This window comes from Ovis canadensis, chromosome 1 (genome assembly GCF_042477335.2).
Source record: "Ovis canadensis isolate MfBH-ARS-UI-01 breed Bighorn chromosome 1, ARS-UI_OviCan_v2, whole genome shotgun sequence".
In the NCBI taxonomy this organism is placed as follows: domain Eukaryota; kingdom Metazoa; phylum Chordata; class Mammalia; order Artiodactyla; family Bovidae; genus Ovis; species Ovis canadensis.
This window is the reverse complement of record NC_091245.1, coordinates 71,363,562-71,386,038: the sequence shown is the minus strand read 5'-3', so window position 1 is coordinate 71,386,038 and position 22,477 is coordinate 71,363,562. Positions and strand designations below refer to the sequence as shown.

Here is a 22,477-nt window from a genome sequence, read left to right as displayed (position 1 = left end):
GGAAGGACCTTAAACCGTACAGCATTTTATATCAACTTCTTTGTGAAGGTGTTACCTACTTCTTGGTGAAATGAAGGAAACCATTTTTCAAAGTCCAAGAAAGAAAAGGGTAATTAAAAATGTGTGACAGGACCACACCTTCCTTCCCTCACAGTTTGTTCTCCAACTATCACAGGAGAAGGAAGGCACATACAGAAGGTACATTTTCTCCTTCCCACACTTGAAAATATGGCCGACAGACTCAGGATATGGTAGCGGCAGTCAGCTGTGCCATTTGCCTTATACCAGCCACTCAATGATAGCAACTTACAAGGAAGAGCATGAAGTGTTATCTACCAGCCTTCCACCTTCTGGGTTGAGCTATACGCTCAAGCAGCTTCAGCTCTGATGAGTACATTAGTAAGGTCTCTTTGGGAAATTCTGTTATCACCCAAAGTTGATAATTAAACAATAATCTTTATTAGCATACTGGTAACATAGGCAATTTTCTTTCAATGCCATGTATAGAAGGAACATCTCTGTATTTGTAATGTAGTTAATATTCACACTAACAAGCCTGGATAATTTTCTAGTGATTGTATTTAGCTATACAGACAGGGACTCAGTACACATGTTGACTTTAAGGAAACAATTTTATCAAATATAATGCATTAAGAAAATCATACCATCAAAAGGGTAGATAGCTTTGCAGTGTCCAATAGCAGGCAAGGGATCATCATCTTCAAACTCATCATCAAACTCACTGTGGTGGCCATGCTGTTGGGGCGGTCCACGAACTTCCTGGTTTGCATCATCGGTGTAACTTCCCTCAGGACTATAAAACAAAATTATGTCTCATCAAGTATCACAAAGATGGGAACTTTTTATATCATCTACAAACTGATCTCCACAAGATCAATTCAGAGAATCAAAAATCAATGATACAGTTCCCAATTAAGCCTTTATTTTCTTAAATTTTGAAATGTGTGTGTCTGTGTGTGTGCATGGCTTCTAATTCAAAATGCTTCTTTGTTGGATTTTCTGAAATTAAAAAAAGTAGAGATAATAATGTTCTAGGCACATAACATGTACTTAGTAAATATGTCTCATTATCACTGGGTCCAGAGATAAAATGGAAAAATGTCATGAATAGTTGGTTTTTATCACCCCAGATTCAAGAGGGATGGAGGGATTCATCCACCGTTTTTGCAAGAAAACTAAAATTTCTTAGAGGACCCACCCAGACCTATGTTCAGTTCACAGGCTTCAGGTAGAGTTGCTCTGCCCTGGCTCAAGAAGATCTATCTTAGCAGAGAACTTGCATGACCAGAGTGAATAGCCCACAGGTAGGCATGTAACTCAGTAAAGTGTAACAGACTCTTGTTTGGGATTACTGAAAGAGAAAATCCCTTCCTTTTTCACTGGACCCGAACCTGGAGAAATAGGAGCGTACAGATTTAGAAGATCACCATATAGAGACTGTACAAAAATGATCTTCACAAGCCCGATAATCACAATGGTGTGATCACTCACCTACAGCTAGGCATCCTGGAATGTAAAGTCAAGTGGGCTTTAGAAAGCATCACTATGGACAAAGCTAGTGGAGGGGATGGAATTCCAGTTGAGCTATTTCAAATCATAAAAGATAATGCTGTGAACGTGCTGCACTCAATATGTCAGCAAATTTGGAAAACTCAGCAGTGGTCACAAAACTGGAAAAGGTCAGTTTTCATTCCAATCCCAAGAAAGGCAATGCCAAAGAATGCTCCAACTACTGCACAACTGTGCTCATTTCACACGCTAGTAAAGTAACGCTCAAAATTCTCCACGCCAGCCTTCAGCAATATGTGAACCGTGAACTTTCAGATGTTCAAGCTGGATTTAGAAAAGGCAGAGGAACCAGAGATCAAATTGCCAGCATCTGCTGGATCATAAAAAAAAGCAAGAGAGTTCCAGAAAAATAACTATTACGGCTTTATTGACTATGCCAAAGCCTTTGACTGTGTGATCACAATAAACTATGGAAAATTCTGAAAGAGATGGGCATACCAGACCACCTGACCTGCCTCTTGAGAAACCTGTATGCAGGTCAGGAAGCAACAAGAACTGGACATGCAACAACAGACTGATTCCAAATAGGAAAAGGAGTACGTCAAGGCTATATATTGTGACCCTGCTTATTTAACTTATATGTAGAGTGAATCATGAGAAACGCTGGGCTGGAAGAAGCACAAGCTGGAATCAAGACTGCTGGTAGAAATATCAATAACATCAGATATGTAGATGATATCACCCTTATGGCAGAAAGTGAAGAAGAACTAAAGAGCCTCTTGATGAAAGTGAAAGAAGAGAGTGAAAAAGTTGGTTTAAAGCCCAACATTCAGAAAACTAAGATCATGGCATCTGGTCCCATCACTTCATGGCAAATAGATGGGGAAACAGTGGCTGACTTTATTTTTTTTTGGCTCCAAAATCACTGCAGATGGTGATTGCAGCCATGAAATTAAAAGATGCTTACTCCTGGAAGGAAAGTTATGACCAACCTAGACAGCATATTAAAAAGCAGAGACATTACTTTGTCAACAAAGGTTCATTTAGTCATGGCTATGGCTTTTCCAGTAGTCATGTACAGATGAGAAAGTTGGACTATAAAGAAAGCTGAGCACCAAGAACTGATGCTTCTGAACTGTGGTGTTGGAGAAGACTCTTGAGAGTTCCTTGGACTGCAAGGAGATCCAACCAGTCCATCCTAAAGGAGATCAGTCCTGGGTGTTCATTGGAAGGACTGATGTTGAAGCTGAAACTCTAATACTTTGGCCACTTGATGCGAAGAGTTGACTCATTTGAAAAGACCCTGATGCTGGGAAAGATTGAAGGCAGGAGAAGGGGACATCAGAGGATGAGATGGTTGGATGGCATCAGTAACTCAATGGACATGGGTTTGGGTAAACTCTGGGAGTTCGTGACGGACAGGGAGGCCTGGCGTGGTGCGGTTCATGGGTTGCAATAAGTCAGACACGACTGAGTGACTGAACTGAACTGATACAGAGCCTTAAAATGAAGTTAATACAGTTGAGGGCAGAACTGCAAGGTGGAAATGGAAAACTGAAGATATCATCTGAGTTCCTAGATCAAGCTCTCCCTAAAGTCAGTCAACACAATTCCTTTTCTGTTTAAGTCAGTATGGGTAGAGGATTCATCCTGTCACTGAAAATCAAAAGACTCCTAGGAAAATTGATTTCCAATCAATCACATTAACAGGAAAGTTAGTAACTAAGAAAATCCAAAAGAGCAGGTAAGCCAAAGACAATTTGTTGGTAAATTTTTACTTCAAAAGAGAAAAATGTTAATTTTGCCAAATTATCAGATGACTGAATGAGATTTTAATAATGGTAAAATTTGCCTGATTAGATTTTGCAGTATTTTCAGTATGTCTGGAAGCTAAATTCTTAATAACACAAACCAGAGAGATTAGATTATTTTAATCTCAGTTCAGTCACTCAGCCGTGTCCGACTCTTTGCGACCCCATGAATCACAGCACACAAGGCCTCCCTGTCCATCACCAACTCCCGGAGTTCATTCAAACTTACATCCATTGAGTTGGTGATGCCATCCAACCATCTCATCCTCTGTCATCCCCTTCTCCTCTTGCCTTCAATCTTTCCTAGCATCGGGGTCTTTTTTCAAATGAGTCAACTCTTCACATGAGGTGGCCAAAGTACTGGAGTTTCAGCTTCAGCATCAGTCCTTCCAATGAACAGCCAGGAGTGGTCTCCTTTAGGATCGACTAGTTGGATCTCCTTGCAGTCCAAGGGACTCTCAAGAGTCTCCTCCAACACCACAGTTCAAAAGCATCAATTCTTCAGCACTCAGCTTTCTTCACAGTCCAACTCTCACATCCATACATGACCACTGGAAAAACCATAGCCTTGACTAGACGGACCTTTGTTGCCAAAGTAATATCTCTGCTTTTCAATATGCTATCTAGGTTGGTTATAACTTTCCTTCCAAGGAGTAAGCATCTTTTAATTTCATGGCTGCAGTCACCATCTGCAGGGATTCTGGAGCCCCGAAGAATAAAGTCTGACACTGTTTCCACTATTTCCCCATCTATTTGCCATGAAGTGATGGGACCAGATGCCATGACCTTAGTTTTCTGAATGTTGGGCTTTAAGCCAACTTTTTCACTCTCCTCTTTCACTTTCATCAAGAGGCTCTTTAGTTCTTCTTCACTTTCTGCCATAAGGGTGGTGTCATCTGCATATCTGATGTTACTGATATTTCTCCCCCAGTCTTGATTCCAGCTTGTGCTTCTTCCAGCCGAGCCTTTCTCATGATGTACTCTGCATGTAAGTTAAATCTTTCAGGATTTGAAATACCTCCACTGGAATTCCATCTCCTCCACTAGCTTTGTTCATAGTGATGCTTTCTAAGGCCCACCTGACTTCACATTCCAGGATGTCTGGCTCTAGGTGAGTGATCACACCATTGTGATTATCTTGGTCATAAAGATCTTTTTGGTACAGTTCTTCTGTGTATTCTTGCCACCTCTTCTTAATATCTTCTGCTTCTGTTAGGTCCATACCATTTCTGTCCTTTATCGAGCCCATCTTTGCATGAAATGTTCCCTTGGTATCTCTAATTTTCTTGAAGAGATCTGTAGTCTTTCCCATTCTGTTCTTTTCCTCTATTTTTTGCATTGATCACTGAGGAAGGCTTTCTTATCTCTCCTTGCTATTCTTTGGAACTCTGCATTCAGATGCTTGTATCTTTCCTTTTCTCTTCTGTTCTTTTCAGAGCTATTTGTAAGGCCTCCTCAGACAGCCATTTTGCTTTTTTGCATTTCTTTTCCATGGGGATGGTCTTGATCCCTGTCTCCTGTACAATGTCACGAACCTCATTCCATAGTTCATCAGGTACTCTATCTATCACTTCTACTGTATAATCATAAGGGATTTGCTTTAAATCATACCTGAATGGCCTAGTGGTTTTCCCCACTTTCTTCAATTTCAGTCTGAATTTGGCAATAAGGAGTTGATGATCTGAGCCACAGTAGGCTCCCAGTCTTGTTTTTGCTGACTGTATAGAGCTTCTCCATCTTTCGCTGCAACGAATATAATCAATCTGATTTCGGTGTCGACCATCTGGTGATGTCCATGTGTAGTCTTCTCTTGTGTTGTTGGAAGAGGGTATTTGCTAGGACCAGTGCATTCTCTTGGGAAAACTCTATTAGCCTTTACCCTGCTTCATTCCGTACTCCTAGGCCAAATTTGCCTGTTACTCCAGGTGTTTCTTGACTTCCTACTTTTGCATTCCAGTCCCCTATAATGAAAAGGACATCTTTTTTGGGTGTTAGTTCTAAAAGGTCTTGTAGGTCTTCACAGAACCATTCAACTTCAGCTTCTTCAGCGCTACTCGTTGGGGCATAGGCTTGGGTTACTGTGATATTGAATGGTTTGCCTTGGAAATGAACAGAGATCATTCTGTCGTTTTTGAGGTTGCAACCAAATACTGCATTTCGGACTCTTTTGTTGACCATGATGGCTACTCCACTTCTTCTAAGGGATTCCTGCCCACAGTAGCAGATATAATGGTCATCTAAGTTAAATTCACCCATTCCAGTCCATTATAGTTCACTGATTCCTAGAATGTCAACATTCACTCTTGCCATCTCCTGTTTGATCACTTCCAATTTGCCTTGATTCATGGCCCTGACATTCCAGGTTCCTATGCAATATTGCTCTTTACAGCATCGGACCTGGCTTCTATCACCAGCCACATCCACAACTGGGTATTGTTTTTGCTTTGGCTCCATCCCTTCATTCTTTCTGGAGTTATTTCTCCACTGATCTCCAGTAGCATATTGGGCACCTACCAACCCGAGGAGTTCCCCTTTCAGTATCCTATCATTTAATAACAAAAACTCATGTTGTGACTATCTCTTAAGGAAATGTACTCTTTCAAAAAGTGATAATGGAGAGGAAGAGGAAGAGGAATTAACATCCTGCTACCTGGTATCTTACTGTTAGGTGCTTTGTGTACATTATTTCATTCATTACTAATAACCCTGAATGACAGGTATTTTCATCTTTATTTTGTATTTTAGGAAACTGAGACTCAGCACTGAAAATGAATTTGCTAAATGTGAAGGGGAAGGATAAATCAGGATCTTAGGATTAACACACACACAACACCACTATGTATAAGATAGATAACCAACAAGGATCTGCCGTATTGCATAGGGAACTCTACTCAATATTCTGTGATAACCTATATGAGAAAAGAATTTAAAAATGAATATACATATAACTGAATCACTTTGTTGTACATCTGAAACAAATACCATAAATCAACTATAAGCCAATAAAAAATTTTTTAAAAACTCAATTTGCTCAAATTACAATGTAATTAGATATACCAATTATTGATACTAGATCTCTCAAATTCTTCTCTGAGTCCAAATTTGTTCAATTTTATTACAAGGAGGGGTGGAAATATTATTCAAAGGGAGAAAATGTCACAAATGATCTGAAAACATGGAAACTTGATAAAATGTCTTTTGGAAGCTCTGATCCAATCTAGCAATATGCACTTTTTTCTTTATAAAACTTTGAGTAATTTGACAGTTAAATTTTTCTTTGGTATAAGCTACCCAACTCCATCTAAACTTTCAGGCAATCTTCCTAGGTCTGAGGAGGCCATGCCTCCAGACTACAACTCCCAGAATTTTCCAAGTTTCTACCTCTGTGTTTAGATGCGTTACAAACAAGAAATGAGTAGCAAAATAACATCTCATAATTCACCTGTAGCTAATGTAAAGAACAGAAAATTATTTAGGTTCAAAGACTAAGTTATTAAAAGCCAAACTTATCAAATTAGGAAAAAAGGGAATTGTCCAAAATTTAGGACAAAAGAGAAAAGTCTGGGGGTAGGGGGACAAAAAATACAAATAAAATGCAAAAATAACCTTTCTCGTCCCTGTGTTACAAGATGATTTATGTCACTGCTATGTCTTCTGTCTCCTCTTCCACCTGTTTTGCCTTCAACTTCAGAGAGCCAAGCCTTAGGGGGAAAAACAAGTAAAACTGAGCTCAATAAATATACTTTAAAGCTCATAAGATATTCTACATTGAAAATGTGATTTGAGCCTTTTTATTATCTAATTCTTAGAGAAGGGAAATCTCTATTTCAATCTGGTCAGTGATCAATGTTACAGCTGATTAAAAATAGTATAAATATTTAGTTTTACATAAAGTTTTAAATAGGAAAAATTTTTTAGATTATTAACCCTACAAGAAAATATTTGAGGATAATTCTAGCAAGAACCAATTTATCATAGAGAAGTTTATAAAAATGAACTTATCTTTCAAAACTGCTAAACAACAAATCTACCTCATTCTTGTGGATTTCCATTCGCAGGCGATCAATATTATTCATGGTCTCTGCTAATTTAGGCTGCAAACTCCCTGGGTCCCCCATTTGTGGATTCTTCTCATATACATCTTTCATTTTGTTGAGCGCTTCTCTGAAAATGAGATGGAAGCCACAAAATTAAACATTCACTTCACATGTTTCCAGGTAAAAGAGTTTCATTTGATTCTGGGGACTCACATGCAGCCTAATCTTAAGAGTCCTAGTTCTTTAACTTTAATGAAACATTACCTGACTAAAGATAATCTGCACAAAGTTGATCACATATATACTGAGTATTAGTAATTTATAGAGACAGTCTTTTAAAACATTTAGAATTTTTTTAAAAAAGATTTCATGTCTCATTTCTTGCTTCCTAAATGAGATTATATAGATTTAATCAAGGGCTGGAAGAGTATTCCCCAATATTCTTAAACTCATCATGTCCCAAATCAAAGTCACTACATTTCCCCATCCAGACATATTATTCCACCAGTGTTCCTTATCTTACTTCACAGCATTGTCATTCTCCCAACTCATCTATACCGCCTCTCTCCAAGTTCACATTACTCTTCACTTCTCCAATCTTACCCCTGTAGATTATGCCTCAGTTAGCTCTCCTGGACTCTTAACATCTGACATTACTAACATCCCCTAATACTCTTTTCTTCCTTGATTTCCTGGAGGTAATATTTTCTTTTTCTTTCCTTTCACCTTTATCTCATTATTTCCCTCACTGGCTCCTTCTTTTTTTCTGTTCATCCTTAAGTGTATTTCATAAAATCAAAGATTTCTTCTCATCTCATCCTACAGTCCTTCTTTTTAAAGATGATCTCATTGCTTTGATTTTTCCAGTTTCACTGAGACATAATTGACTACTTTAATATCACCTATCTTCAGATGATTCTCAAATATGAATTCTTTAATCACTCATGTTAGAGTTTAAGCTTCAATTTTATCTTCAGTGTAACGGCAGATATGTTACCAATCACTGTAATAACCCTTTATTCATCATATACAAATTTCTATATTCACTAAAATAAAACTGAACTGAAAGAAACTCTATGAAGTTGAAAAAAAATTAAAGCTATGAGTGAATGAATCTGCAGTTGTAAGTAATCAAACACTGTTTTCCAACATTTCTGCTGCAAACAAAGTAATTTCAGCCTCAGATTTCTATTGAGCTCCATTTACATACCAAAGCAAAACAAAAATTATCAAAGTACATATCCTTGATAATAAATCAAAACTGTCTTTAAATTTTATGGAAGACATACACATACACTATTAGCATCCAATAAGTAATCTGAACCTAAGAAACTCTCTAATATTTCAGTTTAAAAACAGCACAGATCAATCACACAATTTTCCAAAATTTAGGAGTCTGTTTTTCGCTAAAAAGGTATTTCAGTTAGGATGTATAATTTTTAAGCCTTTTATACCCCACATTTAAACGTATCATTCATATTAGACTCTGAAAGGAATAATAGAGAGGACTTCATGGGAAAATACTTTTGATCTGATTCTTTCTGTAGTTCTCTGTTAAGTTCATCAATGCGCTGCTGTAGTTTTTTACGTCTCTGTTCTGGTGGCAGATGACTGAAATCTTCTAGTGCTGGGCCCTGAAAAGAGAATCTAAATCATTATAAAAAATATTTTCATGAAATTTTATTTCTAAAATATACCTATTATAAAGGAAGAATATATATCAATTTTAATTTCAAATTAGCCCAATGACTCCTTTTAAGAAATCTACAAATGTATGTACATGTATGTTAATTAAAATAATCATACTGAAGAAAGAGTTCAGATTCCAGTCACTTTATAAAATCATGAAATAGAATAGGTAAAAATATCACCAGATACAGATAACTGGTTATTACCAGTATAACATTATATTCAGGTCTTGGCAGAGTTAAAATAAATACAGATGAACCTTCTTACAGCAACAACAACGAAATGGAAACACATAACATTTCTCACCTATACAAAATATTTTATATATAACATATTATACCACTTTCCCAAATCAAATCTATTGCCATGACAGTAAGGATACTGCAAATGTTCAGACTGAAAATATTAAAAGTTTATATAATTGAGTCAATTAAGCAACTTACCTCATAAAGGTAAACTAATGAAAAATATTTTAATATTATACAGTCTTTGAGTGATTACATTTATTAAACCATTCATTAGGACCAAAACATACTTGATCATTAAAAAATAAAAGGTAGAACTATCCACTGTGTGAAATGTAAGTCAAAATTATATTCCAATAAGGGACTTATTTTCAATTATCCTTCTGTACAACCATACCTCAGTTCTTGAAATAGAGATAAAATCCAAAGACAAAATCCTTATTTAGGAAGGATCCTCAATGTCTGAAAATTTTTAATGTTTTTATATTCAAGAAAACTACATCATTTAAGAAAACATTCTAATACTTAGATGTAACTTCTGATTCAAATGATGTCTTTCTCCTCTTAAATGTTAATCATGTCATTGTTACCATAGTTATCTTCTTAGAGATGACACAACTATATCCAATGTTAGCAAGTACTGATTTTGTTTAATATGAGCCCATCTTTATGTAAGATTTTACATACTCAAAAATTGATGACAACTATTATTCTTCATTTTTATTTTAAAAATGGGAATTTTAAGAACATATAAGTTCAATTTTTTAAGTATTGCTGGAATAAGCTCCCACAACAAATGCATCTTTGCTTTTTGAGCCATTTATACCTATAACATATGCTTTATTTCATCATTTGTGTTTCTCTTACTTTTAAAAAATAAAACTCGCTTTCAGGTAGTACATGATCAAATATAACATTTAATTCATAACAAAATTTTCTGCAAATGACCTGAACATTACAGATATTCAATAAGCCTGCCTTGAAAAAAAAGGACATCTTTCCCAAGTGACTTCTGCTTTTTAATCTACCAGTCCCCAGAAATAAAAATCTGTCAATCACAAAAAAATCTGATGTAAATAAACAAATGGCAAATTTTCCTACAAAGTACCTTTAAATTTAGGGGTCAATTACAAATGTAAGTTGTCAAATTTAATCTAATTTGAGGTACAATAGTTTGAAAACTATTATATTGTGCCAAAGATAAAAATATAATGAAATGAAAACTTGTATTTCAATATGGTTTTGCTGGCAGTATTGTAATAAATTCACAATTACTTTAGAAGTAAATCTTCCAGATTTCTTTTCACTATCTGTAATGAAACTGTTCTCAAATTTATTAACAATAGGTAGGGACTTGAATCTCTAATATCCCATTTTGACATTATAACATATTTCTTTATAGACTATGAGAACTAAACTCACTCTATTTCCTATGGCTGTAAAGAAGACTCTGAGACATTAAAAAACCTCTTCTACTACATGGTAATTCATAAAAGGTCAAACTGCAAGAGTCTGAAAAAGACTGGTTTGTTTTCCAAAAATGAGAAACTATGTAAACACCCAATAATTTTTATGTTAGGTCTTCACAATGCAATTTCATTAATTTGTTTGAAACATATGTATAAAGGAATACTACACATGCACACATACACGCACACACACACACATGATATTTAGGTTATCTGTACTTCTATCCCCATTCAAGTAGTAGACAAAAGAAAGTACTGACTAACGAAACTAGCAGGAAATCTTTCTTTCTTACTTTTTGGAAAATCTAATGATTTTTGTGATAAACTACATATCAAACTTACATGATCTTTCTTTTTACAGAGTTAAGAAAAATCATTTTTAATTTTCCTTTTGTAAAAACTAAACTTTTGTTCTACCACGTAACTTTTAAAATGTTTAATTTTATTCTCTGTAACATGAAAAGACTCCACCCAATAACATTTAAGAGCTTAATGAGTTACAGTTAACCACATTATTATTAAATTTTATGACATCAGAGGTACTGGCATGTGTTGGACTATGGATTATAGAAAGAAAAGACACACAAGGTAACATGTGGGGATGTACCTTACCACTTTGCTTTAAATTAAACAAAACAATGTTTTGTGATTATTTAATACTGGCACAGTATACAGATCAGCACATAAGGCTTACCATCTTCACCGACCACTGAATAGTTCAATGGAAAACAGAAAGAAATGGTATATTATTCACATGAAACCGTAATACAGAAGATGCAATAACTTATACTGGTTTTTTTTTTACGATATTAAAGTAAATTATGTACACTTCACAATCCAAACAATTATGCCAGAAAAACAACTGTAATCACATTTTGGGGAAAGTAAATTACTTGCAAAAAAAAATATATATATATACACTGATGATAATGGGCAGATATTTTCTAAGTGCAACTAAAACTCAAAAGTAAATAGTAATGATATTATCAGCAATCATATATTTTCTTCTTTAAAAGAGAACTTTTACATAAGTGGATTTCACATATACAGCACTTCATTCTCAAAATCCTAATGCTCAAAAAGTTGAACATAAAGATCTAATATTAGCCATTTTAAAGAAATATTATATGTAGTATTAAAGAATGGAATACTCTTCCCAATGCATTAAACATCATTATCTGAATTTTTATAATTCAAAATATTGTTTTGAACTTGAATACGTCAGGGCAGGTAAGGGTAACGTATCTACTTTAATTTTAAGATGCTATTTTTAATGTACAGACACATTAAAAAAACACACTATTATCAAAATAATAATGAGCCACCTAGATTCATGTTTCCCATATATATTTGCTAACAGATACAATACATGGGTTGAATTTTGCTTTGAAGATACAGCTCTTTTTCAGTTTTCATTCTGAAATCCATACACTCAAAAAGCAACACTAAAAATATACCTTAGATTTTTAGAGAACTGGTTAAAATTTATTCTTTCTGAAAATCTGACAGAGTCCTCTCATATTATGAATATGTAAATATATATATATAATGCTTATGTATGTATCATCCATGTTCTGTGGGTTCCCAGGGTTCTGCAACCAGCATTGCATCTGTCAAGCATCCCAACTAAACACACATGTACACATGCATACGTGTGTGTGCACACCCACATACTCACACACACTGTGACTCATAATACCCAGGAGAACTTACAAAGTTTATCTTCACATTCATTGCATTTGTTTAGCGGTTTCTAAAATTTCTGTTTTCCCCTGTTTACTAAGCCAAGGTGTTTTAGAGAATATGGAGGACATCAGGTAGAATTTCACATAAAAATACAGATTTTAATAAATAGCTGAGAAAAATATCTACCCCTTATCGCTGATGAACTGGCCATATATATTAATGGTTACAATGATAAGAAAAGATGACATACGCTATCCATTATCTTTCCAAATTAAGCTTAACATTCTTTAGACTGTCAGTAGTTTCAGGGAACAAAAACCACAACTTATTTTGCTATGACAAAATTCCTGTTAAGATTAGAGTTTTAAATTTTTATACGATATTTATGGTCTTCTATAAATATTATTAAAACAAAATCATATCAATAAGAAACAAAATAGGTAAATTATTTGAATTTCTTTTATGATAATCTCAAGCAGCTTATTTTTCCAGTTTCTTTATTAATACAATTTAGAGAAAAGAGTAATACAGTTAAAACTAAAATATTAAATGTTTCAGTTTTTAGCTAACTTAGTTTTACTATTAATTAGACAATAAAATCACAGTTCATTAGATTTGGGGATATAAAAACTCAAGTTCTTCGTAAATATTAGAAATATATTGTCTTTTTTAAAGCAATTCATGTTCAATAGAGAAATACTATACTGAAAATTTCACATACCTCCTATATCTTAATAAATACATAAGGGAGCTAAAAAGGCAATCAGTTAGGCAATTCAAATCATTATGTGTATTTAACTTTGAGGTAGGAAAATCCTGAGAACAGTATTCTAGATAATAAATGCTTACAAAAATGACTCTATAAGCCTATAAGATCATGAATAATTTAGACAGTAAACATGGACTTGCTAGATGGACTCACTACTGCTAGATAAATATATATATATATATATATATATATACTAAAAAAAAAAAAGGAGCACCAATGAAGTAGTTAGAATAAAAATTATTCATTTCTGTATTAAATAGCTTTTGAGTGTGCACTAAATATCTATTTAAGGTTAGATTTTGATGTTACAGAAGGAAATTATAGACCCTCATCCCTCAGAAAAAGTCTACCAGTACCATCATCAAACTAAAAAACACTGGTCCAATATAACATTTCTCATGTCCTTAAAGATAATGGAAACTGCAGGTTTTCTTAAGAATGAAAGAAATTATAAATTTTTATAAAATCCAAAAGCAGATATTTAAGAAAAATGATGAAACAAATATAGCTCAAAACAAGAGTTTCTGATTTGAATGGTACAACTCATCAGCTTTAATAAACCATAAGACTTTTTCAGTTTTATGGACTCACATGTAAATTCACATAAAAACACATAAATGGTTTGTTAAAGCATATCTTCCTTTTCTATATTGAGAAAATTCTTAAGTGGAAAGAGAACATAATTTTGAAATAGTGTCAATTAAACTACCAAATATCAATCAAAGCAGAAAGAAAGTTCTCAGTGCCAGGGTAATGAACTTTACCTCTTGCTCTATCCCAGTTTCCAGCTGGTTTGTCTATCATATTGTCTATCTTGCATACTGCTTTTTTCTTTGGCATGATAACTAATAATAAATGCAACCATTTTGGCCTACTGGAATTAGCCTCCCTACCCCAACAAATGAAGCAATATGTGGAAATATAATAAATAATGACCACACAGACACTTTTAAGTTCGACAGTTATAAAATTCTACCTGTGAATTTATTCAGTAACAATAAAGATGTCACTTATTTAAGCTTCTTTCTCCAGGGCTCACAGTTCTAAATAACTAAACTTTTTTTCACAGAATTGTATGTACTTCATATCCCTAAGACTATGCTGTGCAGGGTACTGTAACTAGCCCTGGTAGATTCAATATGCAGGATACCTGAGAGATTCCAAAAATATGGCTTGTAGAAATTACAAGTAGTAATTGCAATTTTTGATTACCATTGATTTCTGCAAGAGCATAATATTTAGTGAAGTCTAAGTCATCACAAAGAAGAAAGATGGGAATTAATTCTACTCTCATAATTCAGGCAACAAAAATCCCAAGTATGACTTCTTAAAGTCTTTTAAACAAGTGAAAAGAGCTTTTAAAACTGATTACAGGCACCTGTAGTGCCTATAAGCGTAACACAGACTCATTTACAGGGACTTTTCAGAATGTCATGAATTAACCTATAATAACATTTACATACAGAGTTAGGAAAGGTAATGCAAAGAAGTTCAGGTCATTACAGGAAAAAAATGAAGTCCCAAAAAGAATGTAATACACCGGGACATTTCTGTTGCCTTGTTAACACCAATTAGCTTGTCATACTGTTTTAATAGAAAAGCAAATAATAATATAATATTGCCCTATGAGATATGTATCTTGTTCTACATGTGACCAAAAGAGAAACCCAACTAAAGCAATTTAAAGACAGAAAGGGCTACCGAAGAGTGAGAAGCACACAAGCTAGGCAGAGAAGGAAAAAGAAAGGGGAGGAAGGGAGTAGCAGCAGGGAGAGGGAAAGGAGAAGAGGGACTGAAAGAAAGAGTCAGTCCAAGAGTGAGTGCAATGCTGTTAACAACTAGACTTCTTATGACACTAACAAACTCTTGAGTTTTCATCTGTGGGTTATTACACCCAAGATTTTTATATGTCTAAACAAATGCTCATACAAACCTCCTGTGTTAGTTGCTCAGTCATGCCCGACTCTTTGTGACCCCATGGACTGCAGCCCTCCAGGCCCCTCTGTCCATGAGATTTTCCAGGCAAGGATACTGGAGTGGGTTGCCATTTCCTTCTCCAGGGGATCTTCCCAACCCAGGGATCGAACCCGGGTCTCCTGCACTGCAGGCAGATTCTTTACCAACTGAGCTACAAGGGAAGCCCCCAATCTCCTAAATGTATCTAAATTACGAGCTATGAATATTACAACCATGCCCTTCAAATCAGATTTTAAACAACAGAAATTAGTCTAACATAATGAATTAACACTAATTTATCAGTAGTATTTAACAGTTGTTGCTAAGAAACAGTTTAGTATTTGTTTTTCACTATCCTAAAATTTTTCATTTGCAGAGTATCTTTGTGCTAGTCTTTCAGTCATGTCTGACTCTTTGCAACTCCATGGACTGTATTCCACCAGGCTCCTCCATCCATGGGATTTTCTAGGCAAGAATACTGGAGTGGGTTGCCATTTCCTTCTCCAAGGGAATATTTAGTTATAAGCAAATTAAAAAGGCTAGCTTATGGGGAAAAAAATGAAAAATTTGGTGAAAAATACTTTTTTTTTTTTTAAGAAAACAAATTCCATGTATCCATCCATCACTCAATAAAATCTAGTATTTTTATAGGCTTTATAACTTATACAATATACTTTGCAATATATTATTTTAATTTGATCTACAATCTTGATTATTTAACATGCCTGTCTTTGATTTTTTTAACTATTGGCAATTGTGTTTTATGTTTCTGATAGTAGGGCAATTAAAATTAAAATAGAACTTTATTTTTTTTTTGCCAACAAAATAGTACTTTATAAAATTCACAGAAGTCATCATTAGTGACAGATTATTACATGAATAATTTCAGTGACAAATTACTGAAAGTCTTAAAAATGTAAATACATTACAAGACAATGGTGGACATATGACTTCACATAAACAAAAAAAAAAGAAAAATAGCTAATATGATTGTACCCAGCACCCTCTTTATAATACCATTCTTTTATGGTTGAGCATTTCAAATGTTATAAAGAGGAGTTGTTTTTAACTTGAGGGCAGCTATACTTAATTCTGTGGTGTTTTAAACTATATATTTACAGGAGAGAGCCTTATAATGAGGGTGGAGAGTATTAAAAGCCACACTACACACACAATAGGCCATCATGCATTTTAACCCATTATTAAACTTACCCCTCTTTTGAGACTTCTGAAAGAAGGAATTCTGGGCTTCCCTGTTTTTATTTCATTCATACAATAATGCACGGGCTCAATGGAGAATGTGAGAAACTGGGACCCATTAGGAGTACTGGATGTGAATAAACTAGTAGGGGTTAAGGGTGGGGATTGTGGCTAATATGGAAATAAAGAAAGGAATCAATAAGCCAAATGTGCATAGCTTTTTTTCCTAAATGAAAATTCTATTTTTGGCAACATACTTTTTACAAAATATATCTCAGATAGTTTTCTATAAAAATATTATAAGAAACTTAACACAGTTTTGCCAAAACTGTCATTTTAAAGTCAAATGTACTTTTAAAAATGTACCATTTCATTTGATCACTGTTTTACAAGCTAACAGACCGAAAATAGAGAGTATACAAATTATAAGGTTAGAGAGAGCAATATGACCTAGATAAAAAAATATCTTCTGATATCTAGATTATTAAAACCACCTAGTTAGTCACACTTAACCTATACTTGTCAGAGATAACGGCAGAAGCTATAGTTAACAGTTATCTAAACAGGCAATGTCTATTAAAATAAAGTATTAAAACTGTAACTATTATCATAAACAAGCAAAAAAGATTCATTACATTTGTGGCTTTCCTCTCTGTTTCTATTTCATCCCTGGTTTTTTAAAAAACACCTCTTTTTTAAAAAAAATTTTCAGTATTCCTTGTGTATCTAAGTTTTCCTAGCTACTCTGATCTGACTTAAAAAAGTCTCACCTCTCAACTTCTCGATGGAACAATGTTATGAAAAGCATAAATAAAGCTTGAGTTAATTATAACTGTGCTTTTAAAAATATTTATAGGTATATTATAATGAGTTAAATGTTATCTAAATTCATATGTCAAGAGCAGAAAAATGAATTAAAATAATCAAGTATACTTTAACAAATACAGAACATCAGATTATCTATTCTCCTACTGATATGACACTTTATAGCCATTAAATTGATAAGAAGATTAAATACTCATTTATTCCATTTGCTCACTGGCTGAGCTAAATTTATCTAAACAGCACATCAAAAGATGGGTTTAGACAAGAAGTTAAGAGAGAGACTCTCTTAATAAACTAGAGATTTTTAAAAACTTCAAATAATTACACGCATTGAGCCCCTTCCCATTAAATATTCACATGGATGATAAAAAATATTCACATGGATGATAAAAGTAACTGTTAGTATGATCTGTAAGACCTAATTTGACATTTATGTTTGTTGTGATCAATCATTCCAATTGAGAACTGCAATTTCAGTGATCTCACAGTCACATCATGGCTCCTAAAAAATCTGAACTGAAACTACATACAAATGAAATTTCAAAAGTATATCATTTAAGAGATACTAACTTATTTAATATTTTTACTCATTATTAAATGTTAAATTCAGAAATAATTTTTATTATTAAGGAACAAAATTCTATGTTTCTACTAAGTGAAAAGTTAATTGAATCATTCAAATAAAAATATTTATTCTCTATTAGTAGTAAACCATTATCCATCCAATACCTACATTATTTTAAATGACACACTAGAACAAAATTATCAGCACAGAAAATTTTAATGACTTTTACCTTTGGCTTCTTTCCAAAGAGCCACAACTTGCCCTTGGCCTTTCCTACTGTGGTTTTGGCATCCACCTTTCCACCTTCCTGTTTGGATGCACTGATAGTCCCATCAGAAATGGTTCTATAAATATGCTGACTATAATCTTCAAATGGAAAGTCTCCGGGAGGTTCAAATCCGGACTTAAAGGAGTCCACTACCATCTGAGAGTCCTACACATAAGAATAGTACCATATTAGCTTTCAAAATCTTCAATCTGTGTCAGAAAACAACAAATAAAACTTTAAAGAAATAATTCTACAATACTTATTAAAGGTTCAAAATGAATAATTACTTCCTGTAAATATGAAATAACTCCTAAATATTTTAATTCCTATAAAAAAATAATTCACAAACAAATGACCACTATATTAATTTGTAATAGTCATGGATGTTTTCACTCCATAGCTTTAACCCACTGAATTTCATCTTGAGTAGTTAGCTGATATTTAACATCTAACTGACAAAAAAGGATATAGGAAGAGGTTACTCTCAAGTAGAAATTCCAAGTTTTAAAGGAAAAAGTTTTTCTGTTTTATAGAATAGAGGAAAGGGTATCTAACTGTAAAAGAGGGTAGGAGACAAGCAGAAAGCCTTCCATTTACCCAACAGGGGAAAGGATAAATAAAATGTATTAAAGACATACTTGAAAATACTAACAGAGCAATGAAGATCTCACAAACAGTAGAGGGCAAAAAGTAACTCTGAAATTGTAAAGCTTAGCACCATTTACCCAAAACTGTAAAGCTCATGTAAGTATTACATGCTAGTTTTGGACATACATATACCTCTACGTGAATGTTTTACTGACACTTTAAACTAAACCTAAAAAAATAAATAAATAAATAAACTCATTAGTTTCAAACAGAATTCTTTACAAACTCCTCCCGCACTCCAACCAACCTCTCCTATTTTATTCCTTATTTCTGCTGATAGTGCACTTTGCCTATCACTGAAGTCAAAAGTCATCCTTAAGTTATACCTTACTTTTTTTTTTTTTTTGTCACTAATGCCACCCACACCAATCATTTGCTAAAGGGTAAGAACAGGTTGAGAGGAGGAGGGACCTAACTATATTTCTAATCTTGGATCCATCACACCAAGATGTAACTCTGAATTAACAATTAAAGAACCCCCAAATCTTTTCTTTTTTAAAGTCAGAATTCTGTTACAGGAAAGATCCTCACTCATACAAAACCAACCTGCTGTGAAGACTAAAATATGTAGTACCTATTTTGCACTCCCCAAACACTGGTTCCCTTCTCTTTCTCTTTTCTCACATCCTCAGTTTCTGAGTCATTAAATCAGTATTTACTGAAAAATAACCGGGTACGAGACCTTTTCTAGACCTTACTCAAGATATAATAAGATAATTAAATTTATTTCTTCAAGAAGAACAGGGCTTCTTTTTTCTTTTGATGGAATAATAACTTCAAATTATCTTTAGAAACAGATAAGAAGAATTAAAATATCTTAAGACTTTTTGCCAGAAAGACAATACAAAGAAAGTCAATTTCTTTTAACCTAAACCAGATTAAAGAAATAGGTAATGAACAGAAGAAAGGGAAAAGAGAAGGATGGTCTGGGAGTTTGTAGTAGATGCAAACTATTATATCTAGAATGGATAAACACGGTCCTACTGCAGACGTAGAGCACAGGGAACTATACTCTATACCCTGTGATAGAGTAAAATGGACAAGAACATAAAAAGGAATGTATACATGTACATAACTGAGTCATTCTGCTGTACAGCAGAGACTGGCACAACAATGTAAATCAACCATACTTCAATTTTTTTTTTTTTTTAAAGAGTGATAAAAAGAAACGGGTAATGAAAAGGATTGAGGGTCACAGGTTGACATGATGATTCTAAAACAAGGATGCTGGCTGAGGCTCAGTGTGTACACCCTGATGACTGCACCCTCCATGAGAAGGGCTTCTCGGGGGTAGTTACTTCTACTCACAGTGCTCTCCTTCCTTTTCTCTTGGGCCATCATTCATACACTACTCATGGTTCAGAATGCAACTCAAATGCCAACTCTTCTGGCAACAAGCAACTCTTTTAACTCTAGATCTGACCATTTCCTTCTTTAAATTTTCACTAGAATAATAGTTTAAATAATAATAGTATAATACAGTTTGCAACATACAGTTTACAGGTTAGTTATACTCTTGGAATAGAACTGAAAAATTAGTGGGGAAAAGAAAGAGAAGCATTAGACCTCTTTTAAGTGATTAGAACTTTAGTGTTTCAAGTGATCCTTACAGCCTGAAAGAGTCTAATGTATAGCCAGACTTACTTCTACAGAATATAACTTAAAATCAATAATCCATCAATTACTTCCCCCCTCCCAATCCATTTCATTAATTTAAATCAAATACATTATTCAAATTATAAAACACTTACTCTTCTTTCATCAACTGATTTTGCTGCAAGAATCATTCCTTCCAAACACTTTGAAATGATAGGAATAACTTTCCGTTCTGAGTCTGCAAATCCTCTGTAACACTCACTAAGTTTAATAGTCCTTCGTTCATCCATTTCTTGCAGTTGCTAATAATTAGGAATTTTAAAAAAAAGAAAATTGACTTTTCTTTTCATTCTGAAGAAACTCCCTTCCAAAACAAAAACAGAAACAAAAATCCCACAAAGATATCCCCTAACAGTTACACTGTTGTAAGTACCTTTTAACAAGTGCTACAGAGTGAAAGCACTTAAAACTTGAGGCCTGTGAAATAGCAGAAGAATAAAAATTCAAGGCTTAGTATATGCTAAAAACCAGGTGACACCAGTTTTCAAGCCTTATAAGGGACTCTCTACAGCTTACCAGCTCCCTACTTCATACAACCTCTGCTTTTTCTTCAGTAAAGTTTCATTTGAAAACAGAAATTTTGATTTTTTTCTTTTTCAAGCAGCTGGCATATAACATATACAAGTGTGAGACTTCTAAACCCTTAAGTTAGTTCAGAACACTTGCTAAGATCTGGCTGGACTAAGAATCCACAGTCAACCACATACTAACAGGCACCCAAACCTACTACAGTCTACAGCTCAAAGTGACTGTCAAAAGGTTGGGGACACAAGAGGAAAAACAAGAAGCTAAAAGGTCAAAGTGGTACATGTATGGGATCCCTACAATTCAAAAAATTCACTGGCATCTGCTATCAAGAATTATGCCAGGGCACATGAAGCCAAATAACTTAAAGACAATTTCTGACACTTCTTATTTGTCAACAACAATGACCTTTCTTCTTTTCAGGAAGCAATTACACTGCTTAAGTCCCCTAACTCCTATAGCCTTCATACAATTTTTTCCTCTTTAATTACTTCCTAAAGCCTGGGAATTTATTCTGAGACCAGCATTTTCACAGAAGGACTGAACCCAGTATCACAAAGTGGCAAGACTGATCTATAGCAAGGTCCAGACAAAAAGAGCAAGCCCCAAACACAACAAAGCAGTGAATCTACAAATTAAGGTCTCCCTGGAATATGAAGGCTTAGCTATTAAGTTTAGAAAAGCACTACAGAGTGAGGACTGGCTGACTAGATGCTCTGGATTAAACCACCAATATCTGATACTTTCTCTGGTCCACTACCTCTCACTATGCTTCCTTTGTAGTTCTATTAATAGCTTGGCTGGGGGGTGGGGGCATGAGGGGGGGGGGTGTATTTGGACTGACACTTTTTTAAAAAATTTATTTATTTATTTTAATTAGAGGCTAATTACTTTACAATATTGTGGTGGTTTCTGCCATACATTGCCATGAATCAGCCACGGGTGTACATGTTGGACTGAAAAGTGTACACTTTTCACATAAGCTCAGCTCTCCCAGGTACCACTTCTTTCAACACTGTTTCACTAAATCCCTTTTTTCTAATTTCTCTTCTTTCTAGAATAGGCAGTAACATAATTTCACCTTCATGTAAACTCCAGGGTCTTTACCTGAGGACTGTCTGGCAACTGCTAAATGATGATGGATGGGGTTTATAACCCTGAATTACATTTACAATCTAACAGCTAGGAAGACAAGCAGGCAAAAACCTGGGTAGCAAATGCATTTCTTAAGATTTATTTCTGCCATCTGGACTAACGCCAATGATCCTGCTAATAGTGTCAAAGGCTACATCCAAATTCTAGATAAGCAGACTATAATACAAAATTCCAATGAAGTCTCCCATCTCACAATACTTAATGTAGCATGAAAATTTATCTAGAAAATGTCACTGTTTTAGTGAATTATTTAATATACTACTATGAAATCTGTGAAAAATTTGTGATTTCAAAGTAAAAAAAAATTACTTTTCACATCTATAATCAATCATAAATTTCTTATTACCAATTTTTATGACTAGTGAATCTAGAAACATTCTGACTGATGCCTGGCATTTTAAAGTTTTACATTTCAAGACTAGGTTTCTCAGATCTAAAATAAG

The 22,477-nt window shown here is 34.3% G+C and overlaps 1 protein-coding gene across 4 annotated transcripts in view; it reads right to left on the bottom strand.

Annotated features, from left to right (window-relative positions):
• The window catches only part of FNBP1L (formin binding protein 1 like), a 115,408-nt gene that overhangs the window by 6,646 nt on the left and 86,285 nt on the right, over positions 1-22,477 (bottom strand). For 3 of the 4 annotated variants that reach the window (XM_069598157.1, XM_069598148.1, XM_069598166.1), the window contains exons 8-13: positions 20,450-20,596; positions 18,012-18,215; positions 8,903-9,012; positions 7,373-7,505; positions 6,948-7,042; positions 666-814 (exon numbers count right to left, since the gene is read on the bottom strand). In XM_069598157.1, coding sequence (XP_069454258.1) covers positions 666-814; positions 6,948-7,042; positions 7,373-7,505; positions 8,903-9,012; positions 18,012-18,215; positions 20,450-20,596 — 838 coding nt within the window. Of the gene's footprint in view, positions 1-665; positions 815-6,947; positions 7,043-7,372; positions 7,506-8,902; positions 9,013-11,475; positions 11,491-16,404; positions 16,564-18,011; positions 18,216-20,449; positions 20,597-22,477 lie in introns of all 4 variants that reach the window. The other variant, XM_069598174.1, reaches the window with a different exon arrangement.